At 39.6% G+C, this 23,488-nt stretch overlaps 1 protein-coding gene across 1 annotated transcript in view; it reads right to left on the reverse strand.

Annotated features, from left to right (window-relative positions):
- Nucleotides 1-8,317: 8,317 nt before the first annotated feature.
- LOC143033813 (uncharacterized) overlaps nucleotides 8,318-23,488 on the reverse strand; it is a 67,365-nt gene continuing 52,194 nt past the window's right edge. The window contains exons 4-5 of the mRNA XM_076199316.1: nucleotides 22,122-22,333; nucleotides 8,318-8,607 (exon numbers count right to left, since the gene is read on the reverse strand). Coding sequence (XP_076055431.1) covers nucleotides 8,361-8,607; nucleotides 22,122-22,333 — 459 coding nt within the window. The 3' untranslated portion in view covers nucleotides 8,318-8,360. The remainder of the gene's footprint in view (nucleotides 8,608-22,121; nucleotides 22,334-23,488) is intronic.

Here is a 23,488-nt window from a genome sequence, read left to right on the forward strand (position 1 = left end):
TTTTGTCCGTTAGTTCATCTATACATTCTTTTAGTATCCAATTTGCAATTCCATCTGGACCGTTTAATTTTCTGACATCAAAGTTTATTATTTGGTCCCTTATTTCTTTCTATGTCACAATTATTACTTTCATTTTGGGGGGGTGGGGATCTTTCTCTGTCCTTCATCCCAATTTGTAAGGGAGACCAGTCTATAGTTTGTTAGGTCTTCCTTATCTCCCCCTTTATATATTGGTACAATATTTACATTTTTCCAATCTTGTGGTACCTTACCTTCTTTGAGTAAGCAGTTATCTTATATATTTTGTCCGTTAGTTCATCTATACATTCTTTTAGTATCCAATTTACAATTCCATCTGGACCATGCGATTTTCTGAGATCAAGGTTTATTATTTGGTCCCTTATTTCTTTCTGTGTCACAATTATTACTTTCATTTGGGGGGGGGGGGTGATATCTTTCTCTGTCTTTCATCCCAATTTTGTGTATTTTCAATATTAAGTACAGATTTAAAATGTTGGTTCATAATTTAAGCCATTTATACATCTATGTATTCATCATTCATTTGACATAATTACACTATTTTTTGTTTATTTTTTAATTTACTATTTACATACCTGTAGAATAGTATAGGTTGGTCCTTACATTTGTCTATTATGTCTTTTTCATACTTTCTTTTTTCTTCATGTAGTTAAATTACTGTGGTACCAATGGCATAAATCTTTTCTAGAATCCTTAAAAAGTGGTCATTTGCACCCTGGTTGTATAATGAGTATAGTATTGCTATATGTTGTACTAACTCAACGACCATCTCATAATCTACAAAAGTTGAATTAAGGTATATTGTATTCTGTTGTTTTCTCGATTAGTTGATTCATCTCTTGGAAATTGTCTAGAATTGAATATCCTTTTTTAAATCCTGCCTGTTCTCTTGGTTGATTTCCAACTAAAACTTGGTCTATTTGTAAAGATCTTTGAGAAAATAATGTATTCAATAACAAACCAATTGGTTGGTAGTTACTAAGGTCTCTCTTGTCTCCATTTATATGAAGTAAAATTACTAAAGCATTGCACCATGATTCAGAAACACTTCCTTGACATAAACACTGTACAACAGAGCTAATTTACAATGAACTTCATTCCCTGTGTCTTTCATAATTTTTTAGAGCAAATTATATTTCTTCCTTTGTAAATTCCGGTATATTAAACATTAAACTTCAATGTACTCCAAACTATAACTCTAAAAAATAAAATGAGGTAAGGGGCAAGAGGCAGACAAGACAAATGACTGTATACCACCTATGCAGCTCAAAGTGAGGGAACCAAAGACTTGGAATTGTTATCATTATGTCTACAGATATGTATTCTAGTCATAAATATTCTCAGAATTGGTGCATTCATAGCTGATGATTTCAAAATTATGGAGATTGTAGGTCCTCTGCAAGAGAGGTTAGGGGTAACAAATTGGTTGTTAATTTTAAAACTACTCTTTACTCTTTTGTAAAATTCCCTCTGGTATTTACCCACTGTTACACCTTAAGTCATGTTTTCTCATGAAAGTACTGCACAGTAGCGGAGCCCTTACATGCCTAAGCGCCGCCCCAGGCCATATGTCCCCCCCTGGCAGTGATGAGTAAAGTTTCTCTGTGACAGACTGAGTGAATCTGTCTGTAAGGATGACATCTTGGGATTTTATTTTATTTATTTTTTTATTATTATTATTTTTTTTGGGGGGGGGTAAGTGGGTTGTTTATTATTGGCTGCTTGTTATTGTGGCAAAGTAGCATGCAGTTGATACTTTAGGGTCTATATGGGGCGCCCCTACGGACCAGAGCCACACATTTTGTCTATGATAGAGGAAAACTCTGTTCATAGAGAAATGATGACACTTTTATACTACGACTGTCCCTCCGTTATGCTGTCCCCCAACCCCTTGTTGCTGTCCTGTACCGTTTCTCTGAGTATTCTTTTTCTGTGGTGGGGGAAAAGAATACTGCCACCAAGTATTTCCACTTGGATCGTAAGAGGCGAGAAGAAAGGGATGGGGATTGGGACTAGGCATCCTTCTTGTAGCCCCACAGGGGACATTCCTAAAAGAAAAGGTAAAGACATAAGAGGGTCTGGGAATTTTCCGACCAGCACCCTAAGGTTTGGGTCTTTTAATGTGCGTGGATGTGGTACAGATGAGAGTAAAAGGGAAGAGATAGGTAGTATGTTTGTGAGAAGAAAGATGGATGTGTTGGCTTTGAGTGAAACTAAGTTGAAAGGGAAGGGTGAGTGTAAGTTTGGGAGAGTAAGTGGGAGGTTATCAGGAGTGAAGAGAGGGCAAGGGAGGGAAAGGGTGGCTATTCTAGTAAGTGAAGAGATAGGTAAACGTGTAGTGGAGTGGAAGGAGGTTTCCTCAAGGATAATGTGGATAAAGGTGAACCTGGGAAAGGAGATGTGGTTCTTTGTAAGTGCATATGGGCCTGGCAGAGAGAAGAGTGTAGAAGAAAGGAAGGCCTTTTGGATAGATTTAAATGAGTGCATAGAGGATTTAGGGAGAAATGTCAATGTATTATTACTGGGAGACCTTAATGCTAGGGTAGGAAATGGTCCAATTGATGGAGTGGTTGGGAAATGTGGAGTTCCAGGAAAGAATCATAGTGGTGAGTTGATGGTGGAAATGTGTCTAGAAAGAGAGTTGATGATAGCAAATACAATGTTTTGGAAGAAAGTCAAGCATAAGTACACATGGGAGAGGGTGGTAGATAGAGCGTTAATGGATTATGTAGTGGTAAATAGGATTATGATAGGAATAGTCAAGGATGTACATGTGCTAAGGGGAGAGGGTGGGGGAATATCAGATAATTTTTTGGTGGAAGGTAAGTTGAGAGTGGAGGATAGATGGAGAAAGAGGAAAGGGACAAAAGGTAGGGAGGTTCTTAGAGTGAACTCTTTGAATGAAAAGGAGAAGGAGTACAATAAGAAGCTGAGAGAGGAGTGGGAGGGAGTGAAGGATAGAGTAGAGCTAGTTGTATTTACCTAGTTGTAATATACAGGAGGGGAGCTATGCTCGTGGTGACCCGTCTTTGTATCTCTCCGCATCAAGTTTCATCTTAAAATCTTGTATAGGGTTTGCACATACTGTTTTGTTGTCTAATTTGTTCCATGTATTAATCGCACTGTGTGGGAAGCTTTTCCTTTTCAAGTTTTTTCTATAACTATCTTTTTTCAGTTTTTTTCCGTGTCTTGTTTTACCATTGTCCCACACTAACAGGTCATTCCTGTCTAAAACTTCCATTCCTTTCATTATTCTGTAGATAGATAGTCAGCAAATCTCCTCTTTGTCTTCTTTGTTCCAGAGTTGGTAGGTTCAGTTTGGATAGTCTTTGCTCATATGTTAGTTCGGCGAGAGTCAGTGCTAGTTTGGTTGTCGCTCTTTGTAATCTTTCTAGTTTCTTAATATTCTTTTTGGTACTGGGTGTCCAAAGTGATGCTGCGTACTCAAGTTTTGGTCTTTTTGGTGTAGTCAGTATTTTCTTTATCATTTCTTCATCCATATAAGTAAATGCCACTTTGATTGACCTCAATAAATTGTAGGTTTCTCCGAATATTTTATTTATATGGTTATCAGGTTTCATGTCCTTTCCAATCATCACTCCAAGATCTTTTTCAGAATTTTTTTTTTTTTTTTTTTTCTTCTCCTCCAATTCTGTAATCTTTTGATATTCTGTTTTTACTCTTTCCAAATTCCATTATACTGCATTTCTTTATATTAAATTTCACTTCCCACTTTTGAGTCCAATCCCATATAGTGTCCAGATCTTGTTGCAATGAGTTGCAGTCCTCTTCCGTTTTTACCTTCTTAAGTAATTTTGCATCATCTGCAAAAAAATTCATATAGCACTCCACACCTTCATGTCATTAATGTATATGGCGAACATAATCGGGGCCAGTACCAATCCTTGCGGAACACCGCTTTTTACTTCTTCCCAGTTGGAGAATTTTTTTCTAATCACAATTCTCATTTTCCTCCCAATCAGGAAGTCTTTCATCCATTCCAATAATTTTCCTCTGATGCCACTCTTTGATTCTATCTTATTAATTTCCTATGAGGTACCTTATTGAATGCCTTTTGCAGATCCAGAAAAGCACAGTCCGCCCATCCATCTCTTTCTTGTATTATGTCTACTAATCTTGAGTAAAAGCAGATCAGATTTATTGTACATGATCTCCCTTGTCTGAATCCAAATTGATTTAGGTTCAGTATAGATTTTTCTTCCAGGTATTTAACCCATCTGTTTTTGACAACTCTTTCACAAATTTTTGCTATTGTGCTTGTTAGTGAGACCAGTCTGTAGTTAGATGGATCTTCTTTGTCACCTCCCTTATAAATTGGTACAATGTTTGCCTTTTTCCAGTCCAATGGTACTTTTCCTTCTTTAAGTGAGGATTTAATTATATTATATATTTTGTCAGTTAATTCTTCCATACATTACTTCAGTATCCAGTTTGCAATTCCGTCTGGGCCATGTGTGGAGGAGGAATGGGGATGGTTCAAGGAGAGAGTCACAAAGTGTGTAAGGATGGTGTGTGGAACAAGAAGGACAGGAGGAAATAGAAGGAAGGGTAGTGAATGGTGGGATGAGGAAACAAAGAAGGTTGTAGAAGAGAAGAAGCAAGCTTTCACAGATTGGTTACAAAATAAGATGAGGGAGTCCAGTGGCGGATTAACCATAAGGTAAACTAGGCACATGCCTTAGGGCCACAAAAAAATCCATGCCATTTCTGGCAGTCCAAAAACATTTTGATTGTGACAAAGAACTTTGGAATGACATTCTGCAGCGCTTCAACTAATGCAGCAACTTGCTGCAAAGTGCTACCATTGAACTGCTATTGGTCTTTTGGAGAGTCTGGCTCAATTCATAAGTGATTGCAGAGAGAAATTTGACATTTATGAGCAGAAAGCTTCTGACCGTTGTGGAAACAGCTCTTATAAGTATGAAAGTGAAACACGCCGAATACCTAAATGCAAGAAGCATATTAGTGAAGGAAGTGCTGCAGATGCTATGGAAAGTATGACAGGAAAGCAGAAATTTAAAGTTAACACTTTTAATGTCATCATCGATCAACTGAACAGTGCTTTGAAAAAACGCATTGAAGCATATTCAACCATGCAGCAGAGGTTTGGTGTTCTGACTGAGTTTGAATCAATGTCTGATGATATTGTGGCTGCAATTGAAAGACTTGTTGGTGTGTATGCAAGTGATCTTTCCTCAGACTTCTATTCAGAATTCTGTCAGTTTATCTGTTGGTATAAGGAACAGACAAAGAAGAAATGTAGCAAAGAAGCATCAACAGGTATTGCTCAACATAATTATGTTCAAATTAATGCACAAAACTGGAATTTCAACTGCATTTCCATACACTGAAGTGGCTTCGCGAATTTACTTGTCACTGATGGCTACTAATTGCTCTGGTGAACGGTCATTTTCCCAGCTTACTCGAATTAAGGATGTAAAGCGATCCACAATGAGTCAGCACCGCCTTGGTGTGTTGGCACTTCTGTGCATTGAAAAATATTTGCTATCCAAAACTGACTTCAGTTCCATGATTGATGAGTTTGCTACTGTCAAAGCAAGAAAAGTGAAAATTTAATAATGTATACAAAAACACATGTATGTAGTAGTACCTTACCTTAACATATGTAAAATTGATAAGGTTTTCTTTAGAAATAAATGTTTACTAATGGATATTTGTTATTATTGTACAATAATATAAATTTTATCATTAGTTCAGGCCATATTTTAAAAAAATATTGAAATTTGCCTTAGGGCCACGAGCCTTAATCCGCCACTGAGGGAGTCATATGAGAGGTACAAAGAAAAGAAAAGAGAAGTAAAGCAAAAGGTAAAGGAGGCAAAGAGGAGAGCAGATGTGAAATGGGGTAAGAGTATGACAGAAAATTTTGAAAGTAATAAAAAGATGTTTTGGAAAGAAATTAAGAGAGGAAAAAGAGGCGAATCAAATAGAGAAGAAAAGATAAGAGGTGCAGATGGAGAGATGATAATGGAAGAGAAGGCAGTAAGGGGAAGATGGGCAGAATATTTTAGGGAGTTGCTAAATGTGAAGGAGGATAGGGAGGGAAAGATAGCTGCAGTGGGAAATGCTAAGAAAATGAGAGTGATGAATGAGGAAAATGGAGGAGAAATAAGGAAGGATGAAGTGAAGGCAGTTGTTGTTAAGATGATGAGAGTAGGTAAGGCACCTGGTCTGGATGGATGCCATGCAGAATGTCTAAAAAAAGGAGGTACAGTGATGGTGGACTGACTGGTGAGGTTATTTAATGTTTGCTGGAGAGAGGGTAGAGTGCCTGTATAGTTCCTCTTTACAAGGGAAAAGGGGACAAGTGTGAATGTAGTAGTTTCAGAGGAATTAGCTTGTTAAGTGTAGTTGGGAAGGCTTATGGGAGGATCTTGATTGAGAGGATTAGGAGAGGAACAGAGTAATTGGTGAGGAACAGTGTGGATTTAGGACGGGTAGAGGTTGTGTAGATCAGATCTTTGTGGTAAGACAGATATGTGAGAAAGCTATAGGAAAGGGGAAGGATGTTTTTTGGGCTTTTATGGATCTGGAAAAGGCTTACGATAGGGTAGACAGAAAGGCACTGTGGGAGGTTATGCAGATATACAGGATAGGAGGAAAGCTTCTAGGAGCTGTCAAGAGTTTTTATGAGAGTAGTAGAGCTTGTGTCAGGATTAGAAATGGAGAGAGTGAGTGGTTCGAGGTAAAGGTGGGACTTCGTCAAGGATGCGTTATGTCGCCCTGGCTGTTCAACTTATACATGGATGGGGTAGTGCGAGAGGTAAATGCAAGGGTGGTGGGTCAGGGATTGGAGATGGTTAAAGAAAATGGAGAAAAGTGGGAGGTGAGCCAGCTGTTGTTTGCAGACGACACTGCACTTGTGGCAGGATCAGAGGAGGGATTGAGGAAATTAGTGACAGAGTTTGGGAGAGTATGTGATAGAAGAAAGCTAAAGATAAATGTGGGTAAGGTGATGAGATGTACAAGGGGTGAAAGTGGCAGTAGACTGGAAGTGAGCATTAAGGGAGAGCGACTGGAGGAAGTGGATATTTTTAGATACTTGGGTGTAAATGTGGAAGGAAAAGGTGGAGTGAAGGTGGAGGTAGAATGTAGATTGAGAGAAGCGAGTAAATGCCTTGGTGGATTAAAGAGTGTAATGAGGAATAGACATTTGGGAATGGATGCTAAGAGGAGACTGTATGAAGGAGTGATTGTGCCAACAGCACTGTATGGGGCAGAAACATGAAACATAAGAGAGGAAGAGAGAAGGAGTTTGAATGTGTTTGAGATGAGGTGTCTGAGAAGTATGATGGGGGTTACTAGGCTAGATAGAGTGAGAAATGAGGAGGTGAGGAGGAGAACAGGAGTGGAAAGGGAGTTGGGAGATAGGGTTGATGAAAGAGTATTAGGATGGTTTGGACACATGGAAAGAATGAGTGAAGAAAGACTAGTAAAAGAGGTATGGAAGGCAGATATGGAGGGAGTGAACATGAGGAGACGTCCTAGGATGAGGTGGATGGATGGGGTGAAGGGGGCTTTGGGGAAGAGGGGAATGTCTGTTGAGGAAGGACAGAAGACAGGGGTGAATGGAGAATGGTTGTATATGGATGATGATGTGATGCATGAGGTGGAATGGGTTGTGGGATGTGGGGTGAGGTAGTATGTGCGAGCAAAATTTGACGCAGCCCGAAAGGATTTCTCTCCGTCTTCTCCTTTTATGCAATGGGGGGACGGAGAGGGGGGTCACCGATTTAATGAAGTGGCCTTGCTGTGGATGTGCTGTATCTTGTGACACTGCTTCTGACCCAGGGCAGTGGACAAGGTGCAGGGATGACCCATCATCCAGGAGGTGCTAAGATAAGAGGGAAGGGGGAGGGTGGAGGGGTGTGGAGTGTATTTAGGGATGGAATGGGTGGGAATGATTTTATGCCTTTTCCTTTTTGGCTACCCCCCTTGTAAGGGGGAAAAAGCCTTGGTATATGTATGTATGTATAATTATTTGTTGTTGACAGACTGAAGAAATGGGGCTTCCTTTTTGTGTAATTTTGCAAGAAGAAAACAGGGGTGAAGGAGACCTGCTCAAGATTGTCCATGGCCTCAGGAACAGGAAGGCCAGCTACAGGAATTTTGCCATTGTGTGTTGTAGTCCATAGAGGGTGCCAGTAATTTGGCACAATGGCTTAAATGCTGCCCCAGGGCATATGCCCCCCCATGTGAGGGCCCTGCACAGTAGTAAGGAGAAAGAAACGCAAGGTAAATTTTACTAAACTAATTAGATTTAGGTAGTAAAGGGATCATTAATTATTTACAAAGAAGTTCTGGACGGTGCAATGGTCACTAGTAATGCCACTGGTTTCTCCACCTATTGGATTCACCCTTATTTCTGTATTTGAATTCAGTTGTTGAAGGGTATCATCAACACTAGTCCCTAATAGTACATGGTTATGCTTTTCTTCAGTAGTTTGGATTGGATGTCCTCGAAGAAAGCAACCTTCACTGATATTCCAAGTCAGTTGGCATCCCCAAGCATCACGTAGTATGTATCTGAAGAAAAACATAAATTAGTATATGTTCACATAGGCTTGTGGGATGTTCATAACATGTGGATAGATTGGGCAATAGAAGAATGAGGTTTTATTCTTCAGGTTAATGCCTTCTTCAGAGCCTCATAGATCATTAGACAAACCATCAGCTGAGTTCATAAATTTTCATCTTTATTTACCCACTACATCTTAATACACAAGTAGAATATAATATTACTCAACTCTCAGATACTACAGTGGAGCTGCTGTTTGTAGATAGTATTCAGGGTCTGAAATGTTACTGTTTCCTGCAAAAAACGGCAATAATACAGTAGTTAACTGCAACTGGATAGAATTAGTGTCTTTCAATCATCAATCCATTGCCTCGGGTCTATCTTGTTTGTGTCTATGGCTACCATGACTGTTGTTGATACTATCTTGTTAAACCCCTCCAACACTTGTGTAATATTTGTGAGAAGTGTGCTGGTGGAGTGATCTTCCTTGAATCCATGTAGGTGTGGGGAGTTGGGTAGATTAGTTATGTTTCTGCAATTAGTCTTTCTGTCAACTTGGATATGGTGGATAGTAACTTGATTGGTCTGTATGATGTTGAGTTTACAAATGTTTTTTGTTTTGTTATGATATTGGTATTATATGTGCACTTTTCCAGATTGTTGGAACTTTGTTGAACAACCAGGAGTGGTTGAAAGTACCCAAGGCCTTTATTACATTTAGGCCAAGGTGTTTTAGATGCATATTCAAGATCTTATCTAGGCCTTTCATATAGTAGTTTATAAATTTCTTTATTGCACCTTCCCTCTCTCCATTAGAGAAAGAGGGAGTGTCATCTATGTTTTGTTTGATATTATTATCTTGTATCTGAAGTGAGTGGAGGATAAATGGAGAAAGAGGAAAAGGACAAAAGGTAGGGAGGTGCTTAGAGTGAACTGCTTAAGGGCAAAAACTACTTTTTCGGTCGAAAATATTAATTTTTTTGAAAATATTTGTGTGGCTCGACGAAATACTAGTACGTTAGGTGCGTAACGCTGCCAGACGTTAGAGCGTCGTGGTGGGTTTTAAAAATTAAATGCCTACTAGACTCTGCTCTGGGTATTTAAACTCTGATGCCATATATCTTCAATATCTAATGTTATGCCTCTTTTTTGTCTTATTTTTGTATTTTTTTTTTTTGTTTAGTGTGGGACGATAGTTTTCACGCTGCCGGCTGTATGTTTACCCCTTTCTCCGAGTCAGTGCACGTGTGTGTGAGAGAAAAAAAAAGAGAGAGAGAGAGAGAAGTATTCATCGACATGTGAAGGCAATATACCATGACCTGTCAACTGCAGCCCTGCTACAAAGATGCATGAAAGGCCACACTCAAAACAGAAATGAAGGCCTGCACTCTAAGCTGTGGCTGCATCAAAGTAAAGCAAAGTTTGCAGGTCTGAACAGGGTGATATTTATGTCTCAGCTCACCATACTCAACCACAACCTGGGATATGAATCTACTCGCTTCACTACCCATATAGGCTTCCCTTCTACTGCTGAGACAAGAAGAACAAAGGAAAAGATGGACATGAGCAGAAAATCTCCACGCCAGCCACGGAAGAAGAGGACCATAAGAACGAAAGAGTCTGCATCTGCAGATTACCAGCCAGGCGGCTTTGACCTTTGACGTCTAGGCCTAACCTGGCGACAAGGAGTTGGGTGGCGCCCAATGATGCCCTTCCCTCTGAGGGAATAGTATTTTTTTCCTTCATCATTGCATATACTTTCATGAAATGTAATTATGAGAGAAAAAAAAGGGGACCAGGTGCCTATATAAACTTCGAGGAAAATCCAGTGTGAGCACACCTTCCCAATATAAGTGACCTGAGGTGACCTAAATGAGCTTCCTTGAAAGTATAACCTCTTGAACATCATCAGTGTTAGGTAAGGACACATGACACATTGTTGTATTAGAAAAAAAAAAACATTATTGTACTGTACATTGTCACCTGAACATAAAAGTGCGGTTTTCTCAAAACTTAATTTTTAAAGTTTAAAATTCTATATCTAAAATTCTATTGCTCCGATTTTATTCTTTTTTGTAGCATAACACTTAGAAAACAGTCTTCTTTAAAACTGCATATTATAATTCCTTTTAATTAAAAGCTCATAGAAAATACGATTTTTTTTAGGTACTTTTTTTGAGAACAGAAATTGCTCAGATTACTTTTTTTTCTGTGAACTTATTATTGATGATATGCAAGTGGCGATATACAGTATTGCTCTTTTGGGTGTCTTTTAACTCTCAAACCAAGATGACTCTTCTTCTTAGAATAGTTTTTTGTGAATACGATTTTTTTGTCTATATTTAAAAAAAGTACGACTTTTTAAAAATAATATATAAATTTTTATGAAAAAAAAATGAAAATAATACCACAGGTACAACACGAGGTAATCTTTAAGCTGCAAAAAAATCAATGCTCTAGATGGAAAAATACGGCCACAGAAAATGAAACTGTCAGCGAGTCACCGAAAGAGTAGTTTTTGCCCTTAAATGAGAAAGAAAAAGAGTACAAGAAGAAGGTGAGAGGAGTGAAGGATAGAGTAGAACTATGAGTGGAGGAGGAATGGGGATGGTTCAAGGAGTGAGTCAAAAGGTGTGCAAAGATGGTGTGTGGAACAAGGAGGATGGGAGGAAATAGAAGGAAGGGTAGTGAGTGGTGGTATGAGGAAACAAAGAAATTTGTATAAAAGAAGCGAGCTTTCACAGATTGGCTACAAAATAGGATGAGGGAATTATATGAGAGTTACAAAGAAAAGAGAAGAGAAGTAAAGCATAAGATAAAGGAGTCAAAGAGGAGAGCAGAAGTGAAATGGGGTAAGAGTGTGACAGAAAATTTTGAAAGCAATAAAAAGATGTTTTGGAAAGAAATTAAGAGAGGAAGGGGAGGTGAATAAAGTAGAGAAGAAAAGGTAAGAGGTGCAGATGAGAGATGATAGTGGAAGAGAAGGCAGTAAGTGGAAGATGGGCAGATTATTTTAGGAATTTGCTAAATGTGAAGGAGGATAGGAAGGGAAAGGTAGTTGCAGTGGGAAGTGCTAAAAAACGATTGTGATGAGTGAGGAAAATGGAGGAGAAATAATCAAAGATGAAGTGAAGGCAGTTCTTAATATGATGAGAGCAGGTAAGGCACCTGGGTTGGATGGATGTCATGCAAAATGTCTGAAAAAAGGAGGTACAGTGATGGTAGACTGGCTGGTGAGGTTATTTAATGTTTGTTTAAGAGAGGGTAGAGTGCCAGAGGAATGGAGGAGTGCCTGTTTAGTTCCATTTTACAAGGGAAAAGGGACAAGTGCGAGTGTAGTAGTTTCAAAGGGATCAATTTGTTAAGTGTAGTTGGGAAGGTTTTGATTGAGAGGATTAGGAGAGGAACAGAGGAAGTAATTGGTGAGGAACAGTGTGGGTTTAGGACAGGTAGGGGTTGCATAGATCAGATCTTTGTGGTAAGACAGTTATGTGAGAAAGCTATAGGAAAATGTAAGGATGATTTTCGGGCATTTATGGATCCAGATAAGGCTTATGACAGGGTAGACAGGAAGGCACTGTGGAAGGTATTGCAAATATATGGGATAGGAGGAAAGTTTTTAGGGGCTGTCAAGAGTTATGAGAGTAGTAGAACATGTGTCCGGATTAGAAATGGAGAGAGTGAGTGTTTTGAGGTTAAGGTAGGACTTTGTCAGGGATGTGTTATGTTGCCATGTCTGTTCAATTTATACATGGATGGGTTGGTGTGAGAGGTAAATGCAAAGGTAGTGGATCAGGGATTGGAGATGGTTAAAGAAAATGGAGAAAAGTGGGAGATAAGCCAGCTGTTGTTTGCAGATGACACTGTACTTGTAGCAGGATCAGAGGAGGGAAAGAGTTTTTACGAGAGTAGTAGAGCTTGTGTTAAGATTAGAAATGGAGAGAGTGAATGGTTTGAGGTAAAGGTGGGACTTCGTCAGGGATGTGTTATGTCGCCCTTGCTGTTCAATCTTTACATGGATGGGGTGGTGCGAGAGGTGAAGGCAAGGGTAGTGGGTCAGGGGTTGGAGATGACAACACTGCACTTTTAGCAGGATCAAAGGAGGGATTGAGGAAGTTAGTGACAGAGTTTGAAAAGGTGTGTGAAAGAAGGAAGCTGAAGATAAATGTGGGCAAAAGTAAGGTGATGAGATGTACAAGGGGAGAGAGGGACAGCAGGCTGGAAGTGAGCATTAAGGGTGAAAGATTGGAGGAAGTGGATAGTTTTAGACACTTCAGTGGGAATGTGGCAGGAAAGGGAGGACTGGGGGTGGAGATAGAATGTAGATTGAGAGAAGCGAGTAAATGCCTTGGTGGATTGAAAAGTGTAATGAGAAATAGACATCTGGGAATGGATGCTAAGAGGAGGTTATATGAAGGAGTGATTGTGCCAACAGCATTGTATGGGGCAGAAACATGGAACATGAGAGAGAAAGAGAGAAGGAGTTTGAATGTGTTTGAGATGAAATCTCTGAGAAGTATAATAGGGGTTACTAGGCTGGATAGAGTGAGAAATGAGGAGGTGAGGAGGGAAATGGGTAGAAAGGGAACTGGGAGATAGTATTGATGAAAGAGTATTAGGATGGTTTGGACACAAGGAAAGAGTGAAGAAAGATTAGTAAAAAAAAGTGTGGAAGGCAGAGGTGGAAGGAGTGAATATGAGGGGGCGTTCTAGGATGAGATGGATGAATGGGATGAAAGGGGCATTACAAACGAGAGGAATGTCTGTGGAGGAACAGAAGATAGGGGTGAATAGAAAGGGGTTGTGTATAGATGATGCTGTGACTGCATGAGGGGGAGTGGGTGGGGGAAGGGGGGTGAAGAAGTATGTATGAGAAAAAAAATTGACGCAGCCCGAAGGGATTTCTCCCCATCTTCTCCTTTTCTGCATGGGGGGACGGAGAGAGGTGTCACCGAATTTATGAAGCAGCCTTGCTGTGGATGTACTGTGTTTTGCGACGCTGCTTCTGACCCAGGGCAGTGGACAGGATGCAGGGATGACCTGTCATCCAGGGGGTGCCAAGATAAGAGGGTGGAGGGGAGTGGAATATATAGGAAATGGAATGGGTGGGAGTTGTTTCTATGCCTTTTTCTTTTTGGCTACCCCCTGTGTAGGGGGAAAAAGCCTTTGGTATATGTATGTATGTATTTTATTTTACAAAATCACATCTAATTGATTATTAATTTTGGCAATAGTTTCCCTCATTTGCAAAGACATCTCTCCATCATTTCACCAGGTTATTAATGCCTTTTAAAAAAAATCTGTGGGTTTTGATGAGAAGAACAGATCTATGTGATTTTTTAGTTGGTCATCATTTTCATAATTTTTATTACTTAAATGATGCTGCAAAGACCTAAAAACATGGAAATCCGATGGAGAGAGATCAGGAGAAAAGGGTGGTATGGTAAAACTTCCCAATTGAAACTCATAATTTTTTCCTGCGTGATTCTTGCTGTATATGGTCTAGCATCATCATGCTAAAGCACAACACCTTTCCTGGTGAGTAGTGCTGGTGTTTTATTCGATAAGGCAGCTCTTAGATCTTCAAGTTATGAGCAGTATTTTTCAGCTGTGATTGTTTTGTTGTGATTTAATAGCTCATAGTGAACCAGTCCTCTCATATCCCACCATACACAAAGCCTGATCTTCCTTGGGTGTAATCCTTGCTTTGGAACTGGCATTGGACTTCGATTTTTACTCATCCACTGTCTTTTGCTTTGGGTATTGTTATCAAGAACCCATTTTTCATCCCCAGTGATGATTCTTTCCAAAAATGGGTGTCTAGAGTTTCTTGAAACAATGATGTGCAGTTTGTCCATCTTTGGTTGCGTTGGTTGTCAGTCAAATCATGTGGTACCCACTGTCCCAGTTTTAAGACTTTTCCTAGTCTATGAAGGCTTGAAATTATGCTTGTGTGAGTTGTATTGAACAGTTGAGCAAATTCTCTACTTGTAGACTTTGGGTTGGGCTCTACTGCACCTTTAAGGGCTTCTTGATCAATTGACTTTGGTCTTCCTGAATGAGGGGAATCTTTAAGATCAAAGTTTCCAAAAGAAAACTTCGTGAACCACCGTTGGCATGTTCAAACATTCAAAACATTGTTTGCCATAGACAGAACAAATGTTTCTTGTAGCTTGTGCTGCCAATGTGCTTTTCTTGTATTCTTAGAACATACAGTGTCGTAAGTGCTCTTCATTAACATGCATTTCCTGTGGGTTGAAACAATTAAATTGATTTAGATTTAATAATAATTATTCTGAAATAATCAAAAACACATTAGAACACACATTTAATGTAAATTAACAATTGATTGGTTCTTAGGAGGATTCTAAAGTAATTATTTGAAAAAACGACTTTACTTTCTTTATAACCTAATACTTGGGTGTGAATGTGGCAGGAAAGGGAGTGGAGGTGGAGGTAGAATAAAGATTGAGAGAAGCAAGTAAATGCCTTGGTGGATTATAAAGTGTAATGAGAAATAGACATTTGGGAATGGGTGCTAAGAGGAGATTGTATGAAGGAGTGATTGTGCCGACAGCACTGTATAGGACAGAAACATAGAACATAAGAGAGTAGGAGTTTGAATGCATTTCAGATGAGATGTCTGAGAAGTATGATAGGGATTACTAGGCTGGATAGAGTGAGAAATGAGGAGGAGAACAGGGCTGGAAAGGGAGTTGGGAGATAGGGTTGATGAAAGAGTATTAGGATGGTTTGCACACATGAAAAGAATGAGTGAAGAAAGACTAGTAAAAGAGGTGTGGAAGGCAGAGGTGGAAGGAGTGAACATGAGGGAGTGACCTAGGATGAGATGGATGGATGGGGTAAAAAGGACATTGGGAAAGAGGGGAATATCTGTTGAGGAAGGACGGGAGAGGACAGAAGAAGGGTGAATGGAGAATACTTGTATATGGATGATGCTGTAATGCATGAGATGGAATGGGTGGGGGATGGGGGTTGAGGGAGTATGTGTGAGAAATAATTTGACAGCCTGAAGGGATTTCTCCCTGTCTTCTCCATTTCTTCATGAGGGGACAGAAAGGGGAGTTGCCAATTTAATGAAGCGGCCTTACTGTGGATGTATTTACCTAGTTGTATTACACAGGAAGGGAGCTATGCTGCTAGTGACCCGTCTTTGTATCTTTCAGCATCAATTTTTTTCTTAAAATCTTGAATATTATTTGCACACACTGTTTCTTTATCTAAGTTATTCCATATATCCAGCACTCTGTGTGGGAAGCTATTCTTTTTCCGATCTCTTCTATAGGTATCCTTTTTGAGTTTCTTTTATACATACATATACCAAAGGCTTTCCCCCTTACAAGGGAGGTAGTCAAAAAGAAAAAGGCATAAAAACAATTCCCACCCATTCCATCCCTAATACACTCCACTCCCCTCCATCCTCCCTCTTATCTTGGCACCTCCTGGATGACTGGACATCCCTTCATCTTGTCCACTTCCCTGGGTCAGAGGCAGTGTTGCAAGACACAGCACATCCACAGCAAGGCCGCTTCATTAAATTGGCAACCCCCCCTCTCCATCCCCCCATGCAGAAAAGGAAAAGACGGGGAGAAATCTCTTCGGGCTGCGTCAAATTTTTCGCACACATACTACCTCACCCCCCCCTTCCCCCACCCATTCCACCTCATGCATCACAACAACATCGAAATACAACCATTCTCCATTCACCCCTGTCTTCTGTCCTCTCTAGTCCTTCCTTAACAGACATTCCCCTCTTCCCCAAAGCCCCTTTCACCCCATCCATCCATCTCATCCTAGGTCGCCCCCTCCACATCTGTCTTCCATACCTCTTTTACTAGTCTTTCTTCACTCATTCTTTCCATGTGTCCAAACCATCCCAATACTCTATCATCCACCCTAGCTCCCATCTCCCTTACCACCCCTGTTCTCCTCCTCACCTCGTTTCTCACTCTATCCAGCATAGTAACCCGTATCATACTTCTTAGACACCTCATCTCAAACACATTCAAACTCCTCCTCTCTTCCTCTCTTATGCTCCATGTTTCTGCCCCATACAGTGCTGTTGGCACAATCACTCCTTCATACAATCTCCTCTTAGCAGCCATTCCCAAATGTCTATTCCTCATTACACTTTTTAATCCAACAGGGCATTTACTCGCTTCTCTCAATCTACATTCTACCTCCACCTCCACTCCACCCTTTCCTGCCACATTCGCACCCAAGTATCAAAAACTATCCACTTCCTCCAGTCGCTCTCCCTTAATTTTCACTTCTAGTCTGCTGCCACTTTCACCCCATTGTACATCTCACCTTACTTTTACCCACATTTATCTTCAACTTTCTTCTTTCACACACTCTCCCAAACTCTGTCACCAACTTCCTCAATCCCTCCTTTGATCCTGCTATAAGTGCAGTGTCATCCACAAACAACAACTGGCTTACCTCCCACTTTTCTCCATTTTCTTTAACCATCTCCAATCCCAGACCCACCACCTTTGCATTCACCTCTTGCACCACCCTATCCATATATAAGTTGAACAGCCAGGGCGACATAACACATCCCTGACTTAAGTCCTACCTTTATCACAAACCACTCACTCTCTCCATTTCTAATCCTGACACATGCTCTACTACTCTCGTAAAAACTCTTGACAGCTCCTAGAAGCTTTCCTTCTATCCCGTATATCTGCAATACCTCCGACAGTGCCTTCCTGTCTACCCTGTCATAAGCCTTTTCCAGATCCATAAAAGCCAAAAAAATATCCTTACCTTTTCGTATAGCTTTCTCACATATCTGTCTTACCACAAAAATCTGAACTACACAGCCTCTACCTGTCCTAAATCCACACTGCTCCTCGCGAATCACTCCCTCTGTTCATCTCCTAATCCTCTCAATCAAGATCCTCCCATAAGCCTTCCCTACTACACTTGACAAGCTAATCCCTCTGAAACTACTTCACTCACACTTGTCCCCTTTTTCCTTGTAAAGTGGAACTATACAGGCACCCCTCCAGTCCTGTGGCACTCTACTCTCTCTCCAGCAAACATTAAATAACCTCACCAGTCAGTCCACCATCACTGTACCTCCTTTTTTTAGACATTCTGCATGGCATCCATCCAGACCAGGTGCCTCTCCTGCTCTCATCATCTTAAGAACTGCCTTCACTTCATCTTTCCTTATTTTTCCTCCATTTTCATCACTCATCACGGTCATTTTCTTAGCACTTCCCACTGCAACTCCCTTTCCCTTCCTATCCTCCTTCACATTTAGCAACTCCCTAAGATACTCTGCCCATCTTCCCCTTACTGCCTTCTCTTCCATTATCATCTCTTCATCTACACCTTTTACCTTTTCTTCTCTACTTGATTCGCCTCCTCTTTCTCTCTTAATTTCTTTCCAAAACATCTTTGTATTACTTTCAAAATTTTCTGTCATACTCTTACCCTATTTCACATCTGCTCTCCTCTTTGCCTTCTTTACCTTGTGCTTTACTTCTCTTTTCTTTGTACCTTTCATATGACTCCCTCATCCTATTTTGTAACTAAATTGTGAAAGCTCGCTTCTTATCTTCTACAACCTTCTTTGTTTCCTCACCCCACCATTCACTACCCTTCCTTCTATTTCCTCCTGTCCTTCTTGTTCCATACACCATCCTTGCACCCTTTGTGACTCCCTCCTTGAACCATCCCCATTCCTCCACTCCTAGCTCTAGTCTATCCTTCACTCCCTCCCACTCCTCCTTCAGCTTCTTCTTGTACTCCTCCTTTTCCTTTTCATTTAAAGAGTTCACTCTAAGCACCTCCCTACCTTGTGTCCTTTTCCTCTTTCTCCATCTATCCGCCACTCTCAACTTCCCTTCCAAAAAATTATCTGATATTCCCCCACTCTCCCCTTAGCACATGTGCATCCTTAATTCTTCCTATTATACTCCTATCTACCACTACATAGTCCATTAATGTTCTATCTACCACCCTTCCATCCACCACCCTCTCCCATGTGTACTTATGCTTGACTTTCTTCCGAAACACTGTATTTGCTATCATCAACTCTCTAGACACATCACCACCATCAACTCTTCACTACGATTCTTTCCTGGAACTCCACATTTCCCAATGGTTCATTTCCTACCCTAGCATTAAGGTCTTCCAATACTACTACATTGACATTCCTCCCTAATCCCTCTATGCACTCATTTAAATCTATCCAAAAAGCCTCCCTTTCTTCTACACTTTAATCACTACCAGGCTCATATGCACTTACAAAAACCCACTTCTCCTTTCCTAGTTTCACCTTCATCCCCATTATCTTTGAGGAAACCTCCTTCCACTCCACTACACATTTACCTATCTCTTCACTTACTAGTATAGCCACCCCTTCTCTTCCTCTCCCTCTCTTCACTCCTGAATACCTCCCAATTACACTCCCACACCCACACTCGCCCTTCTCTCTCAACTTAGTTTCACTCAAGGCCAACACATCCATCTTTCTTCTCACAAACTTACCACCTATCTCTTCCCTTTTACTCTCATCTGTACCACATCCATGCACATTAAAAGACCCAAACCTTAGGGTGCTGGTTGGAAAACTCCTAGACCCTCTTATGCCTTTACTTTTTTTAGGAATGTCCCCTGTGGGGCTACAGGGAGAAGGATGCCTGGTCCCAATCCCCGTCCCTTTTTTTCGCCTCTTACGATCCAAGTGGAAATACTTGGTGGCAGTATTCTTTTCCCCCCACCACAGGGTAGGTGAAACAAGGAAATGATATTCAGAGAAATGGTACAGGACAGCAACAAGGGGTTGGAGGACAGCATAACTGAGGGACAGTAGCAGTATAATAAAAGTTTCATCATTTCTGTGTGAGTAGAGTCCTCTATCAGATAAAATGATGTGTGGCTATGGTCCATAGGGGCACCCCATATAGACCCTAAAGTATCAACTGCATGCATGCTACTTTGCCATAACCACATGCAGCCAATACCCCAGACGGGGATTCTTTTCATGACCTCTTGTTTTTCCATTGTCATTTTTTAGTAAATCATTCCTGTCAAGGATTTCCATTCCTTTCATGATTCTAAATATAGTCAGTAGATCACCTCTTCTCTTCTCTGCTCTAGTGTTGGTTGTTCCAATTTCGATAACCTTTGTTTGTACAGGTATGTTAAATTGGAAATAGCTGGTGCTAACTTTGTTGTTGCTCTCTGTATTCTTTCTAGTTTCCTTGTATTGTTTTTAGTACTGGGTGTCCATAGTGTCGCTGCATATTCCAGCTTTGGTCTAATCAATGTAACTAATATTCTTTAATCATTTCTTCATCCAAATGGTCAAATACCACTTTCATTGACTTTAATAGGTTGTAGGTTTCACCGACTATTTTGTTTATATGTTTATCCAGTGTCATGTCTTTGCTGATTAATACCCCAAGGTCCTTTTCTGAGTGCACTTTTTTTTTTATTTCTTCTTCGCCAATTTTGTAATTTTTTTAAATTCTGTTTTTGCTTTTTCCAAACTCCATTATGCTACACTTCTTGATATTGAAGTTCACTTCCCACTTTTGAGTCCATTTCCAGATTTTGTCCAGGTCTGATTGTAATGAATCACAGTCCTCTTCTGTACTTTCTTATATATTTTTGCATCATCTGCGAAGAAATTCATATAAAATTCAACTCCTTCATCCATGTCATTTATGTATATGGCAAACATGATTATAGCCAGCACTGACTCTTGTGGAACACCACTTATCATTTCTTCCCATTTCGAGTATTTGTCTCTAATTACTACTCTTATTTTTCTCTCAGTCAGGAAATCTTCCATCCATTGTAATAATTTACCTGCGATACCACCTATTGATTCTAATTTTCTTATTAATTTCTTATGTGGTGCTTTGTCAAATGTCTTTTGTAGGTCTAGATAAGCACAGTCTGTCCATCCATCCTTCTCATCTATTATATCTATTAGTCTCGAGTAGAAGCAGATTAGGTTTGTTGTACAAGTACATGATCTTCCTTGTCTAAATCCAAATTGGTTTGGGTTTAGTATAGATTTTTCCTCCAGGTGTTTAACCCATCTACTTTTGATCACTTTTTCACATATTTTAGCTACTGTGCTTGTTAGGGATACCGGTCTGTAGTTAGTTGGATTTTCCTTTTTTCCTCCTTTATATATTGGTACTATGTTTGCATTTTTCTAGTCTTGTGGTATTTTACCTTCTTTGAGGAAGCATTTGATTATAGTGTTTATTTTATCTGTTAATTCCTCTATGCATTCCTTCAATATCCAATTTCCAATTCCATCTGGACCATGCAATTTTCTGACATCAAGGTTTTTTATTTGGTCGTTGACTTCCGTCTTTGTTACTGCTTCTGACCCAGGACAGTGGGAGAGATGCAGGGATGACCCATCATCCAGGAGGTGCCAAGATATGAGGGTGGAGGGGAGTGGAGTATGATAGGGATGGAATGGGTGGGAGTGGTTTTTATGCCTTTGGTTTTTGGCAACCTCCCTTATAAAGGAAAAAGAAAAAATTGGTATATGTATGTATGTAGCATCTGAAATTGTGGTTTGAATTTGAAGAAGTGTTTGTTAATGATATTGTATTGATCTTTTGATGATATTTTTTCTTGGGTTGATCTAACTTTCATAGATGGGGGATGGGTACATTTTCAAGCTTTTGATACTTTTTATATTCCTTGACATTTGTTTATTTATTTTCACAGCTGTTGTATTTGTGTTTTTCTCAGTTTCCTTCCATTTTGATGTTTATTAGCTTTGTGATGTCTTTGTTTAGTTGTAGTTCTTTTTCTTGTTCTGTGTTTGTCAACGAACCCCCATGGTCAGCATCTTTGTGACACTTGTCTTCTTCTTTAGATTCTCCATCTTCCTCTAGTTGGTGGTGCTGCCACTTGTTAGTACCTTGTGTAGCACCTTAGTGACTTTGAATCCCTGTAAATAACACAGATGATTTCTGTCTCTAATTGTACAAAGGATGGATGAAGGAATCAACCCTGCACCTGCACAAAAATAATTCAGATGCATGCTCTGTTGATGACTGTCACTGCCAACCCCATTAGCTGTAAAGATACCCACCTGAAGGGAAAATATCAACAGTTAAGTATTACAATAGTGATAATGTCACTTTGGGTGTAAAATTAACTTGCATCTACACTATGTGGATGCTAAAACTCTGTGCCCAGTGGTTTCACATTATTTCCACACACATCTTGAATCTTGAGTGAAATAAAGGTAAAAGTGTATATTATTTATTTGTCTGTTTATTACTGTTTGCATGATTTTCATTTATTATTAGTTATCTGTCAATTTATTGTTATTTACTATATACCTGTTGGTTTATTATTTAACTATACCTATGCATTTATTTCTTTTATTATCATTTATATTATTATAATTTTTATTTATCATTATATTTTTTTCGCATCCAACCTAGTTATGGACCAAAAGGTCTCCTGTTGGCATGTTCTGCTTTTGTAATGTAATGTACTGTACCTTGGTGGTTGAGCTGTCATGTACTGGTCATAAAACTTCTGTATTTTCAAAGTCTCTTTCTCAGTACGTAGATAGCGAATCAGGAGTACCACAAGGGAGGAGGCAAAAAAGAGAAGCACAAAGATGATATATATGAATGCATATAAGTCGTCTTCTTCTTCCCGAGTACTACTGTTGTTGTGAGGTAATGGTTTGGTCCCTGGGTCATCCTCCTGTGAAAATTGTATTTTGGATCTTAGCTTTGATATCATCAACACACAGTTGTTACAATTATGTGGATGTGGATGTGACAGTCATTCTTTATATGTGAAGTTTAAATTTTGAGACATGTTTTCTAATCCCAGTAGCATTTGGTAAACACATATGTTGTTTATGCATTTTTAAATCATCAATTTATAGTGTGCTCACTGTTTAGTGTTCTTGTCCTTTCTTTTCATACACACCTACATACTGACATGCACACACATATTCCTGGGCACAGACAAGTCTGAAAAGATGATGTACCATTTAGCACCCAGAGGGTTCAAACCAACCAATGATCAGTTCATGAAAGGATTGGAATTATGTTACTTATACATCTTTTGTTTTAGTGGTCTGAAATGTGAGGAACCAGGCTGTGGATACATAGTTTAGTGTGGTCTGTAGGAACAATTTGTACATTTTTCTTTCTGTTGTTCAAATCCTGTTTTTTTTTTTTTTTCAAATGTCTTATATTGTGTTTCTGTGTTGGAGATGGTCATGTACATGCTATAAGTCTCAGAATGTTATAATGATATACATAATCCTAAACAAAACTAGCTGTTCAGAGTAGCTCATGAACTCATGATTATCAGAAGTGAGCACTGTAAATGAATTTTGAGGAGGATACTCCCATCCTGTATTACATTAGCTACTTTTCCAGTTCTCTGAGTTGTGTTTGTGTTCTTAGTGGCCCCTCTGAATTTCTATGATAATCATGGGCATCCTGCAAGGAAAGAATGCCAATTAGAAGATGATGATGTTGCAAGAGAATGGTGTGAGGAAAGTTCTCAAAGTGGAAAGAGATCACAGGGATCACTGATCACACTGGGTTCTGAAAGACATAGGGAGGGAGTAGAAAACTAATTAATAATTTTTGCCAATGAATTAAGCTTAATTTGAAAAATATCTCCAGGGGAGACTGGGGTAAGATGAACCGTCGGGTAAGATGAACCCCCCCTTGCCATTTTGTAATCACAAACCAGATCAAGCTCTACTGGTACACACACAAAGCCATTAGTCATCACATGTCTCTTGCAGCGTAAAGACATTCTTGTGTGTGTCTGTCAGATTTTGTGTCAGAAAACCTGTTTCTTCCCTCAAAAAGTAAAATATTTTACACTGAGGAT

The sequence above is a fragment of the Oratosquilla oratoria genome, chromosome 16, assembly GCF_046742065.1.
Source record: "Oratosquilla oratoria isolate Oo_2021 chromosome 16, ASM4674206v1, whole genome shotgun sequence".
NCBI classification, from domain to species: Eukaryota; Metazoa; Arthropoda; class Malacostraca; order Stomatopoda; family Squillidae; genus Oratosquilla; species Oratosquilla oratoria.